This window comes from Ochotona princeps, chromosome 3, assembly GCF_030435755.1.
Source record: "Ochotona princeps isolate mOchPri1 chromosome 3, mOchPri1.hap1, whole genome shotgun sequence".
In the NCBI taxonomy this organism is placed as follows: Eukaryota; Metazoa; Chordata; class Mammalia; order Lagomorpha; family Ochotonidae; genus Ochotona; species Ochotona princeps.
Genome location: NC_080834.1, coordinates 40,277,727 through 40,291,836, shown reverse-complemented (window position 1 = coordinate 40,291,836; position 14,110 = coordinate 40,277,727). Strand labels below are relative to the sequence as shown.

Genomic DNA, 14,110 nt, shown 5'->3' with positions numbered 1-14,110 from the left:
TTCTTAATGGGATAAAACTGTTTCCACAGGAAGGCAAAGGGAGTTGAATGTGCTGAATAAAGTTTAACAATGGACTGTTACCGCTACAGAACAAGGAAAGGCATACTTGAATGTTTTCTGCTCCAGTCTAGAAGAAATAAACATGGAGCTCTCCTGGACTCCATTTGTAACTGAGTTAGAGTCTTAAAAACCTGAGCATTTTCAGATAAAGTGTTTTTAAGAAAGTCTCCCTTATCATCCTGAATCGGAAACTTTCTAAAAATTCAAGATGCAGCTGGGGGGAGGGGAAAGACACAGTGCTAAGTGAGGCTGGACTGAACTGGGTTGAGCTGTAGTGAGGCTGGACTGAACTGGGTTGAGCTGTAGAGAGGCTGGACTGAACTGGGTTGAGCTGTAGTGAGGCTGGACTGAACTGGGTTGAGCTGTAGTGAGGCTGGACTGAACTGGGTTGAGCTGTAGAGAGGCTGGACTGAACTGGGTTGAGCTGTAGTGAGGCTGGACTGAACTGGGTTGAGCTGTAGAGAGGCTGGACTGAACTGGGTTGAGCTGTAGAGAGGCTGGACTGAACTGGGTTGAGCTGTAGAGAATTTTTACAGTCCCACCGTTCTTTACATGATTCATCATTCCATTTCTTTGAATTTCAGGTTCCAGTGTCTGCCATTTTTTCTCAGAAAATCAGACATACATTCTTCTGTTAATTTAGTGAGAAACACAACAAATGAGTAGAGAAAACTTATTAAAAACATGGAATAGGAGTTTATTGGCTCTAAGCTTTTTAGAACTGTTTCAATGAGAAGTGCACAACTTCACTACTTTGGAAAATAAGGTATCTTTGATGAATTTTATGAAGACTCTATAGAAGTAGAGCAGAATACAGTCATGTTTACTCTTCAATTTTTAAAAATTGTTGGAAATATCATCATGAAACATAAGACTGAATGTTGACAAATTTAAACAACTGGTGATGAATCTTCTTCTAAGTTAGAAAAAGTAAGATTGGATTCTCTTTTATCTTTGCACAGCCAAAAAGGTTAGTGTTGTTTTGTTCAGTCATTGTTGTTGGTGAGCAGCTTGACCAGATCAGCTTTGCTCCCTGCCCTGGGCATCTGGTTAGCTCCATCAAATACAGCTATCAGTCCTGCATGGATCTTATTTCTCAACTCTAAGTAGTTAAGAAAACATTATCATGTCTAAAACAAAGCAGTGTCTAAAAATAAAATTGATAATTGTTGGCTTTGTAAAGCAAGTGTACATTTGGCAAAATAATTTCTTAAGAGAATATAGTTTAGTAAAATTTTTAAAGAAAATTAGTATTTAAAATAGCAAGAATAATTGCTTAATTACAAATGGTTAAAAACAAAACTCCCATGAGTTCAGTGGAACTCAAAGCAATGATTCCTTAACAGCATTGTATGCAAATCTTTAGGCATCTTTGGCATTCTTATTGTCAAATTTTATTTTTTTAAATGGTTTTTTTGGTATGTCTCCAAGAAAAAGTAATCTGAGAAAATTAACCACCTTAGGTTTTTCTGAATTACAGGATGGGAGGGAAGCATTTATCAAAAAAACAGATTTTTAATGCATATAGTTATGTGTTAAAGCATTTCCTGGTACAATCAAATGCCTTCAATTTGGGAAAAATTATTAGTATAGTAAGAATAATATACTTGTAGTAATAATAATTGAGGAATTATTGCCTATGGTGTGGAAACAGTCTTATTTATATTAACCATGAACATTTAATCACTTTGATGATATTAACCAATTTTAGATGTGATTAACCACCAAGTGATATTCAATATTCCTATTAAACCATGTCAGCAAGGATGGATCTATGGAATCTCTTAACACAAACACATGAAAACAAAGAGAGCTTGAAGGCTTACTTGTAAGAGACAGACCAGTGTTGGACGTGAGAGAAACTTCTTTGTTGTGTATTTTATATCTATCTGTGTTATACTCTATAAAATATCATCTCGGACCCATAGACACAGAAAAAGCAATTGTGAAAATATAAATTGAAAACATGGTAAAATGGGTGTTTTTTCTTAAATTTCAAAGTAAGAAAACCTAATTTTAGACTGTTGAATACTGATGACACACGCACACAATGCTACATCTACATCCTCATTATTCTTTAATTTGGCTGTCTGAAAATACAGACAGTCACAAGTTAGAGTAAATGTACCTATTTATATAGTTAATGGACTAGATACACTGAGATCCTCTGTCAAAATTTCTCAGAAAATGCTTGCTGTTAAAATGATTTTTGACTAAAAATTTATCTCCTGTATTCAGAAAGTATACTAAATCTTACTAAAACAGCAGCAAGTCCTTAACTTCCAGTAAAACATCCACAGCTCTTTCTGGAAACTAGCAGGAGTTGAAATAGCTGCAGACCTACTTTGGTCAAACTTCTTTAATAGAAATATATTTATATGTGTGTGCATATATATTCTTATATATATATGTACATATATATGTAATAGAACCATGTGATATAAAGTGACATACCAAAGGAGAACATATTTACAAACAGTAAAAATAAGCGACTGTGTCATGTGTGACAATGATTATGATGCCTTTAAAGGCATTCCATAGAGGTAGGTGACAAGGGGGGGGTACTGTTCTGCCATATTCGAATGTCCCCTGAATCTACATGGATTGTTGCTTCTTTTTCTTCTCCTTCTAGTAGGCCAGGGAACAGTCAGTAACTCCCAAGCATTTCTGTTTTGCAGGGTTACTGTTGTCACATGAAGCAGTACACATTTTCATTTGGTCGCAGAGAGCAAATTCCACCCGTAATTCAGCTCCTGTGGACATTGACACAGAAGCACGACTTTCTATGCATTAGGTGGACTTCTCGTTCTCCACTACTGTATCGGCGATGAATCCATAACAACACAACCACAGGCTAACATTTCTTTAGCAAACATTGCTTAAAAGCAGAAGGCCTCTGAGACAGAAGGCATCCCTTTGCTAACTTCCGGTTTCCATCCTGGCATTGCACCGTCCTGGTGTGCCAGCCTGTGTCACAGGTCCTAGAACAGGCAAGCCATGGACCTGTCACCCACTGAAGCTGGGAAGTGTGTGATCCCACTTTATTGCTGCCATAGTTAGTGACAGAGTTGAGTTTTTGAGTGGACTTTTTGGGAACAAAAAAGCTGTAACGGACATCTAAAGATTTAGTTGGATCTGTTGCAAGAATCTGTACTATGAGAATTTCCTTGGTGGCTGAATATCCCATACCATGTAGAAAGTCATCTCGGTGGCTCCAACCGCTGTAGTTCATGACTGTTCCATTGATGTCAATGATGGTCTCTGAAGTGGAGATCATGTACTTTCCATTGATAAGGTACTCACCATTTTTCTTCTTCAAGGCTAAGTAGGCAGTGAATCTAGTCTGGTCTTTGGCTTTGAACTGTCGAACTTTGATATGAGTGGCCCCTTCTGGAATCCTCACAACATCAGTATAACCCTTACTGGTGGCAGGAATGATGCCCACAGAGGAGACAGAGTAGGTTGGAAAGGAGAGAAAACAAATAACACTTAATAAATGGATGCACAAATAGAAATTCTCATAAAAAGTGTTCCAAACACAAATTTTAATGCATTGTAAAGAGTAGTTTAAACTTGGATTTAAAGTGGATTTTTAGGGGGGAAGGCTGGCATGGTGGCATAGCACGCTAAACCCCTATCTGTGGTGTGAAATCCTATATGGGTGCCAATTTGGGTCCCTGGTACTCTACTTCCAATATAGCTTCCTTTATGTGGCATGGAAAAGCAGAGGAGGCTGTCCCAGATCCTTGGGTTGGGGGATCCACATGAGAGATTTGAAAAAAGTTTCTGGTTTTGGATCAGACCAACTCCAGCCTTTACAGCCACTTGGGGACTGAGCCAGGAAATGAGAGTTCTCTCTATCACTCTTTCTCTCTCTGTAGCTCTACTTTTCCAGCATAAAGAAATATTTTAAAAAATTGGATTTTCTTATGACATAATACAGTTACAGTGAGGCTACTATATATAATTATTGGCATGTTAAAATTAGGATAATGTAAGAAATTGATTTTAATTTTTTAAATTTATAATAGCTGCATTTAAAAATTTGTACTGCCATTAACATTTTTATCAACGCCTACCATCTTTACAAAGCAATTGTAAATTCTTCCACACAGTAGATATGATATATAAAAACAAAATGACTAATCTGTTCTTATTAAAATTAAAGAAATTTTTAGTGTTTTCAAACTTGTCTGCACAGTAGACTTACCTAAGGTTATTTCAAGCATTCCAAAACCACACAATATATCAATTAAATACTCATTTTCAGCACAGGTAATATTTTTCCAGTATGTGCATTAATTTGTAAGCATGGATTTTAATTATTTCTTACATTAAAGACAGGAAAGAGGCTCTGCATCCATTTTTACTGGACATCTGAATTTTGTGTGCTAGAGCATTCATTGGAAAAATATTCTATAGTTACTAATATTACTGAGATAATCAGATGAGGAAAAAAAATTTAGTGCCTGAGCAGTTTCATAAATGCTTATTGTTCATGAGACACCTCAATAGACTGCATAAGGCTTTACCATGAGTGACAAATAAAATAGGTCTCCCAAGACTCAGCAATTTCGTACAATTAGCCAAGGTGTAAATACCTACTTTCCATGACCCTCTGGTGAGTACCAAGGCTGGAATAGTAACTAAACTATAGCAGTGAGAAGCAGTCATCTTTTGCCAAGATCTTTGCCTGTATAAACCATACCATAAGAAGACCAGCCACATGTTTCACTTCTCATTTTAAATGATATGTAATAGAAAAACCCACAGAGGCTTCAAAGTCAAGATTGGAATGTTGGAGACAATAGCTCATCTTATAAACCAAGCATACCCAGTGATGATAAAGGTATTTGATCATGTTCATTCAAGAGTTCATTAGCAGCAGTGTGAGGCTTAACTGCCAAACCTCTCAATCCCAACCCTGTGCCTCGTTCACTGAGCCCCCATGCATGAGATCTTATGCCAGCAGCTGGGTTTTATAGCAGTTTCATGAAAACAAGTTCTGGTTGTATGCGGTGCTTAAGTGTTAACAAGCAGGGAAGCTATAGAAAGGATGAGGGGAAAAAGAATGAAAGGCAATTGAATAGGGGAAGAGAACTTTTCAATTTTTAATATTGATCCTTACAGCTTGCCTCATAAGGATACAAGTCATTAAAAGTGTCAACACTGCAGTGGATCCTCAAATTGAGTTTCTTGAGAAAACAATAAGTCTGAAGCTGGTGCCCTGGTTTATCAGCCCCTCAGTAAAAGATCACTATATTCCTGGTTGCTTTTCTTTGTACCTTTGAGGGTACCATTTCAACTCCAGACAGCAACTGGCCTCCTTGCTACCACAGATGAATCCCATTGCCTTCATGAAGCTACTGTAAAGGACAGTCAGCAAGTCAAAGGACCTGATTTTGTTCAGGGCTATCTGCACAGGACCAGTAACAGTGCCCGCCATACAGGAATAACTTTGTTTATATACATTTAACATGCACTTATGGAAGCAACACTTCAGTGGAGGCCATCAGACCCTCATTAAAAAAAAAAACACATCAGAATTTCTGATGGTATTGATTGATGAAAACTATGAAGAGGAGAGCATAATAAAAAAGTGGAGCACAATGATGGAGATGGGAAAGATATCTGTTCATTAAGAATTGCATTAGTAGGGGTGACACTTATCTGGGGCCTAAAGGAACTCCAAAGGCAACACTGATTATTAATGAAGGAAAGTGAGCCAGGAAGAAGACACAGCATGCATCTGTCAGTGGCTATGTGTGAGGGTCAGCAGGTCATCCAGTGTGGTAAAGTGAGGTATGAGAGAGGGACATGTAGAAGACACAGAGGATAGGGCAGAGGAAGAAAAATTCTAGCACTTCCTGAGTAATGAAACTGTCTTGGTTGTTGCCTCTAAATGAGATGGAGGCCATTGGAGTGCGCTGAACCAAGACCTAATTCAGATAAACAGTAATAACTCTCTTTGCTTTTGACAGGAACATGAGGGGACAAAGTCATTAGACAGTAAAGAAATAGCCATGTAGTCCAGGGAAGAAGTATCACTTGGATGGAGTGTCACAGTCATGGTGGCTAAGGTAACTAGATACTGGATATACAGATCTGTATAATGGCACATCTCTACTTCTGAATAAAAGATGGACTCCCAGTGACACTGTCACATATCTTGACACTAGAATGCTGTACTTTATGCCATTCCTTATACTTACAGTGTCAGGATACACTTAAATGGCAGAGTGATGAACTTGTTAACTGTTGTTGAGGGACTAAACTATTGTTACAATATAGCGGAAAACAGTGAGATGGCGGGTGGGGAGGGGTGAAAAGAGAAATCCCTGAGCCTAACAAATGCATCATGAAAAATAATGAATTAAAAAAAAACAAAATTGTTGCAGACCACTGCAATTATATTTTTCAAAGAGACATGTTTTCTGTAAAACAGCACACACTGATTAGAAATGTCTGAAAAAGCATAGCTAAGATATAAGCCTACCATTCTTTCATGAATTGCATTTCAGGAATCATATAGTATAAGACATCACTGAAGTGGAATGCCACCTGCTTTTTCTTTTCAGTTTTCAGCTCTGCAAGATATTGGCCCTCATGGGTATTATGGGTTATCTGCATTCATAGGTGCCATGATCAATCACAGTTCTATTCATTTCCCTTCATTCCCATCTCATATTCATAATGTGTAATTGGAGCCACTTTCGACATCCTCCTACAGAGAACTTATGATGTGATCTGAAATCCCCCTTATCAATTTTTCAGAAGTCTAAAGTTCTGTTGAATTCATATAAGGGCAAGGGTTCTATCATGTTACCTTTTTTTATTGAAGGTTCCGATAACCTTTGTGCAACTAGAGTTGTCTCCTCCACATACTCCACACTTGTCATACTGAAGCTTTGATCCAATAATGCCGTCACAGCCGGTTCGCACGCACCTCCCCCTCACACACACAGAATTACTGTAGGGTCTACATTCAGTTCCATCTGTCACCTGAAGCATGACACACACACGTATCAGCAGTGAAACAATACTTAGGTTCTTTGGTAAACTAAAAAATTTGAATCTGAGATTTTTAAGTATTATTGGACTAGAGAACATATGGAAGAACAAACAGCCATCTTGCAAAAGCTACATGGTTTCCATAGGTCTGTAATAGAAAAATCCTTGATATACTTGCAGAAAGAAGATCTGGGAGATTCTAAGTTACACGCTTTCTCCTTCAACTTAATTCATCATGTGTTAGGAGATCTGGGATACTCATCTCCCTACCTGCACCCTTAGCTTGTTCCCACAGAAGCTCTTCACTCCTTACCTTGATACCAACGGTCTCCTGACTTAGTGCTTGTGATGATCCCTTCTGTGGAATGAGTATAAGCTACTCAACAAGCTAACGTCATTTTTTGTTGTTGCCGTTGCATAAGTGTTTTTTTTTTTTTTAGAATAACACATTTGAAAATCTAGACATGATATTCAAAACCTTGTCCTGGTTGGAAAGCATTGCCTATTTGAGTGTTGACCTTTCAGACACCTAGATAGGGACCAATTATTAGGAAGAGGAGTTGAGGAAGCCAGAAAAAGATTTACTGGAGGAGACTCAACCGGCTGACTGAAAGAATACACAATGCTGTCATTAAGAAGCCAGTTGTAAGATACTGCGTAATTTAATTGACCAAGGTTCGAGCCTGTGAGCCAATACATAAACAAGTAGGAAAGACATAACCTTTGTAGGACCATTAAGATTTTTTTTCAAAAGTTTGATTAAACTGGAATGAAAAAACAACTTTATCTTGTGCAAAATTTTGAAATCCCTATATGGTCTCTTTTTTCATAATAGGCATTTTTGCATGAACTTTTTCAGTATTCTTCATCTACACTGACACATATATATATATTTTAAAATATGTATATATATTTGTCTAGAGACTACATACATATAAATATATATATACATATATACACATATATATGACTATAACTAGGTAGACACTAATTTTAAGGAAGTGATATTTATTCAAAATTCTCGATCCAGATGATGACATTGAAACCCATCTTCATGATGTGTGATGTGATTCTTAGGCAAATGGGAGAACAAGAGGAAGCTTTCTTGCTTTGTACTCCTTCTTGCAGCCTAGCTATTTGCATGGCTGTTTTTAAGGTAAAGTCATATTAGTCCATTTTACCTTCCTTGGAAGTTAGTTGTGCTTTTCAAAAATAGCCATTAAAACATTCACTTATTCTGTTTATAAAATGATTGTATTCATTATATACAGTATAAAAACATAGAAATTTAAAAACCTTCTAAATATAAACCATTCACAAAAGCATTCTGTTTGTGTTTTGTATCTGCAGGCTTTGTTCTACTGAGTAATTTCCACCAAGGATGCCTACTGCTTGTGGACAGACAGGGTGTACCGACCTTTGGAGAGAAGACCACATAGTAGCCGGTGCCCTTGGCTCTGCAGGTCAGTTTGCAAACATCAGTTGGGAGGACACCTGCATATTTGGGAACCCATTCCACAAACGTTTTGACTCCTTTTGCATCAGACTGATAGCCATTTTTGGCCTCACATTGCTCTTGTCGAAAAGATTTACCTAGGAACAAACACATTAGGCTATTACTTCAACTGTTCTGAAAATTGGATGGGCATTTAAATAATTAATTTTAAGCAGGAGATGACAACATTTCAAAAATATGGAGCCTCTTATTCTATCAGTGTTGAATTTTATCTACATATTGTAGTCAATGATGTTTTATCTTCTGCTCGTCTGAATATCCAAATCATAATTTAATCAATTTAAAATCCCTCACATATTTGTTATGGAGTTGCACATTAGCACAACTGTGCTCTATAACATTAATGGTATTTCTCCAATCTTCCCTGGTTAGTACTGTTAGAAAACAAATGCAAGTGCGTAGGTTGGGTACCGACACTCAGAGCAGCGTACCATTGGGAGGACAGGGTGCAACGCTGCAGGAGCGATAGATGGCCCTCTTCCCTGTGCAGTACCGGCCATTGTTTCTGGGTGCAGGGTTATTGCAGTGGCGGTAGGCAAACTGTACTCCTCCTCCACACGATCGAGAACACTGGCCCCAGGGACCCCAGGACCCCCAGTTACCATGGCTTGATGTCTGCAACAGAAAACAGAAGACATTTTTAACTCAAGTTGGAGGAAAGCTTCCAATCTATACCTCTGGAAATCGCTTGCATGTGAGGAGACGGACAGAAAAGCACTTCAAACAGTCCCTGGAAAATGGAATTAAAAATGGTGCAAAAATATTGAGACAGATGTATACAGAAGTCTTCAAAACTTCAAAATCCTTTGCACCAAGATGAATGTATATCTTAATTCATTTTTCTCATTACCTAATCAAAGGGCCCTCCTGTAGTTAGAGTTTTACTGAATGGAACTTGGGCATGCCCTGAAATTGCAGCACGTTTCGTCCTACACACATCTCCCTTCCTCCAGCACGTTTATCTGAAAGCATCTTGCACAGTAAGTCCTGAGCAAATTGTCAAAGTCGTCTCCTAGTTTCTCTGAGTCATTTTACATTCTGCTCTTTGGTCATGTGGATATCTGCTGATAATCCTAACCATTTCTGAATCATTGTAACCCTTTGTCCATTTAGATTTTAAAGTTCTTTCAAGTTATTTAATTAATTTGAAAGAGAGATAAAGTTTGGGGGGGGGGGAGAAATAGAGAGAGAGAGAGAGAGAGATGCCAGAACCGAGCCGTCAATCCGAATCTCCCATGTGGGTAGCAAGGATCCGAGTACAGGAGCCATCCTCTACTGAATCTTTACCAGTGAGCTTCAATCAGCAGCAGAACTCCAATGTTGCACTCAGATCTGGGACGCTGGCTTCCCAAGCGTCAGTTAAGTGCTGTGTGCCAAATGCTGCCCCATCTCCCTGAGATGTTTGATGATTGCCATCATGCATACGGATGAAAGCTTTGCATGATGACTGGCATTACTTATATTTGCATCTCTTTCTCATTGACAGTAAAATTCTTCAGTGTTTTTGTTGACTTACATACCCTGTCTGGAAGAGGCCTTCTGCTCCATGTGTGAAAGGGTTTGAGCTGGATTTGGTTAAATAATTGGACGCGACAGATACTTAAGGTACATATACATGTACAGAGGAAACACTCAGCTCTATGCCTATGGGTACAGTGCAGAACACCACGAGAATCTAAAAGGGGAATATTACAAGTTGCTTTGCCAAGGGAATGAATGTAGAAGCAGGGTGGGGGTATCGGCAGAGCCTGGAATAACACACATAGATTCAACCTTCCCCAAACAAAAGTTACATGTGAGAGTAAACCCATCCTTTGTTCCTACCTTAAAGGTTGAGGAAGCAGTTGTGGAGTTACAGTTGGACTATGTGTAAAGTGGTAGACTTGATTTCTTGGGGTAGCCACACGTGACTTTGGCTGCTCAAATGATCAGAGGGAAAACTCACCATTTGGGGGGCTGACCACTTATGTATGTAGACTGTGTCAGTGCTGCTACTATTGAGTTACAGAAAGCAAGTATTCTGGGGTGTATATTTGGGGTAGCAGTTAAGACTCCTGTGGGAGATCTGTGTCCCGTACCAGAATGCTTGTATTTGAATTTAAGTTCTAGCTCCACTCCCAATCCAGCTCCCTGCTAATGACCCTCTGAGGGACATCAGGGGAAGGTTCGAGCCTTTGGGTTCATGCCCTGACATGGAGACTAGAGATCGACTCTGAGTCCCGCCTCCAGGGTTCAGCCTTGCCCAGTGCCGATGGCTGTGGGAATTTGTTAACCAGCACACCGGGGGCTTTCTGTCTGCCTTTTCTCTGTCTCACAACTGTCTTCTTTTCAAGAACATTTTGAAAATCAAATAAATGTTTTCTTGTACTTCAGAATGGGAGATTTGAAAACAAACTTTCACAAAAGAGTTTTAAGAGCCGTATTTGGGGTCTCAATCAGACAAACTCTGAGTTACACCACTGATTAGTGAAAGGCAAAAGCTATGAAGAAATCCACTTTGATCCAGCATTTGAGTACTGACAATAGCCACTGAGGGCCGAATTTGAAGTTGTAAATGGATCTGTAAGGGAAAATATTTCTAATCAAGACAAATACAAATATATAAATATTTTCATGAAAATTAGAATTATAAGATAAGTTGATTTGTGGTGCTGCTCGTCTTGAAATCAATGCAAACATGGAGTCTTCGCAGAGCTCATGAAAAATACACATGATGAAAAATATATGCATGATTTCAAAACATTCTTTACACAAACACTTATCCCAGGAAGGCACTTTTCAACTTGGATCTCCAGTCCTTGAGTGACAAGAAAAGCACTTACTGAGTAATATTTTTTCTTGGTTTTGTCCACACATTTGCCCTGCAGGCAAATCCTGCCCTTCCCACAGGGTGTGCCCTCCACAGCAGGCAGCTTCTTGGTGAGGCACACCATCTGGCCCTGGCGTACCACTGCACACCACAGGCGGGCACACACGTCCATTCCAGGACACACGGTGTACTCGGGCCCGAACGTCAGGTTGCACTGCTGAGTGGCATCGTAGGTCTGTCCTGGGAGTTCTTCAGGGCCCAGGATCTGCTTTCGTGGCAGGTCTAGCAAGCAGTTACCTATAAGAATAACCAACATTGGTCTCTGCTTGGGATTTAGATTTAAAGCCAATGAAATCATGAATCGAAAAATGAAATGTTTCAGCAAGTGTTGATGCGTCACACACCCATAGACCTGCAGACTGAGGCCCTGAATAAGGGATTCCTCTGGAGACCAGACTGGGTACCACCTTACACTACAACTTTCCATTATTCATTGTTCGTAGGTGATGTATATCTCTAGGGTCTATAAAATGATGGAGATGTGACCAGGACTGGTAGGGTTAAACAAAATTATTGTTATGAATTAGTTGTGAGGGCCTGGCGCCATAGCCTAGTGGCTAATGTCCTCTCCTTGAATACACCAGTTCTAATCTCAGCAGCCCTGCTTCCCTTACAGCTCCTTCTTGCTGCCTGGGAAAGCAGTCGAGGACAGCCCAAAGTCTTAGGACCCTACACCCATGTGGAAAGTCTGGAAGAGGCTCCAGGTTCCTGGCTTCAGACCGGCTCAAATAGCCATTGCGGCTGCTTGGGGAGTGAACCAGCGGACGAAGATCTTCCTCTCTTCTCGTCTCTGTGCATCTGACTTTGCAATGAAAATAAATCAAAAAATTTTTTGAGCATTAGTTGTGGAATCTACAAGGGGCTGAGGCACTAAAAGATATTTCAATGAACCTGGAAGAAACCAGCTGGGAGCTTAACAATAATAACAGCGAACCACTCTACAACTTCCAGAAACAAAATTTGTCTTTGGTATTCTCCAACACCCTGTACTCCAACCTTATCCCTTCTATACCAGTCACATGTTTTGTTTTGTTTTTTTTCCTCCTTTAATTGCATAAATGACCAGGGAGCTAAGCCACTGATCACTGCACTTACAGAACATTTGACACACAATGCTTCAGAAAGCACATTAAATATCAATAATACAAAGTATGACCCAGATCTACCCTTTTAGGTCTCCCAATAAAGAGTGGTATATAGGATAAGTATATTTTTTCCCAGGTTGAAAAAGACGATGGGTAGCTTTTAAGATTGTCAGAATAAAGGTATACAATAAGAGAAGAAAAGCAACACTTTTCAATAATTTAGGACCAGGACATTCTCCACCGCCTTCCTCTCATTCTGTTTGTTAATGGTCTTTGTTGAGAGTGGGGAGTACATTTACTAAACCAAGGTGATGTCTCTCTAGATAGGAGGTCAAGTGCCAACAGGAGTGATGGGAGAGCATACCGAACTAGGACAAGGGCCATAAACAATCAGAAACTAAAATGTTCATTCTCTTCCTGCACAAAAAATTCTTATCCAGTGAGTTGCCATCATCGATTTTCCCTTCCATACACATATATGCACATTACCAGTTTCTGAACTTTCTTGTTTGTTTGATCTTGGGGTTTATATATAAACTGTAACAGCAAGAAGACTAATAATAAATATGTATTGCGTATCTACATTATTCTCAATTCTTTTCCGGTATTAATTTACTGAATTCTCATGAGATGATGCATTCATTTTATTTATTTTACAGACAAGAAAACTGTGGAAGATAAAGATCAATTATCCAAAGCTAGGCTTTGGGTACTGTGGTCACAGTCAGGCTGCTCAGTGCAGACTATACTGCTTCTGGTTAGCAGGTGGAGAGCTGCCTTATTTCACTTCTGAAGGGCAGGCTTCATTAAGAATTCCTTAAATGGGAATTCTTGTGCCTAATGGTAGACACACCTGGTATAAAATGTAATCCTGATCAAATTCTAGATGTCTGAGGATACTTACTCAAGTTAGTTAATCTTTTCCTAATTTAATTTCAACACATGTGAAACGCTTTTCTTTTCACTATGATTCTATCAAGGTAAAATTAGCTAACAAAGAAACAAAGACGAAGATTAAGAAACAGTCATTGATCCTAAGCTCAGCATATTTACCAAACTTAGAAATGTACCAGTTATTCTCTTTAATCCACAGAAAAGTAGTTGAATCCTTAATTCCACTGAGAATAGACTATTCCACACATTTTAACTACGCTAGCAAATGTTTTTACAACTATATTGAAGTTTCTTCAAAGTGAATACCTTACAAGTTGTCAGTCTGGGATGGATAGATTTTATAAAAATGAATAAAGAGCAAAGTTCCGATTTCATTTCTGAGCCAGAGTGTTTGAAGAGGTAAAACTTCTTAACATAAGCCAGCAAAAGCATTAAAAACAAGCTTCTGGCCAAAGAGAACCTGAGGAGGAAAACTCTAAAAGAAAAACATTAACATCAAATCCATAGGAAAGAATGAGAGTAAAACTTCCCTGGGTTTTGTTTACAGAACATAGTAAGATAAGGCACTTTAGAACTCCAGGGGAAACCTTATCGTCAGTGCTACATAAGAAAGACACCATGCTGTGTAAACCCGGCAGCGCTTAGCACACTGCTGACATTAGCAGACCCGCAGCA

General features: G+C 39.0%; 1 protein-coding gene across 1 annotated transcript in view; it reads right to left on the bottom strand.

Annotated features, from left to right (window-relative positions):
- Window positions 1-1,412: 1,412 nt before the first annotated feature.
- The window catches only part of ADAMTS5 (ADAM metallopeptidase with thrombospondin type 1 motif 5), a 42,954-nt gene continuing 30,256 nt past the window's right edge, over window positions 1,413-14,110 (bottom strand). The window contains exons 4-8 of the mRNA XM_004588591.2: window positions 11,410-11,693; window positions 9,019-9,202; window positions 8,489-8,664; window positions 6,887-7,062; window positions 1,413-3,482 (exon numbers count right to left, since the gene is read on the bottom strand). Coding sequence (XP_004588648.2) covers window positions 2,915-3,482; window positions 6,887-7,062; window positions 8,489-8,664; window positions 9,019-9,202; window positions 11,410-11,693 — 1,388 coding nt within the window. The 3' untranslated portion in view covers window positions 1,413-2,914. The remainder of the gene's footprint in view (window positions 3,483-6,886; window positions 7,063-8,488; window positions 8,665-9,018; window positions 9,203-11,409; window positions 11,694-14,110) is intronic.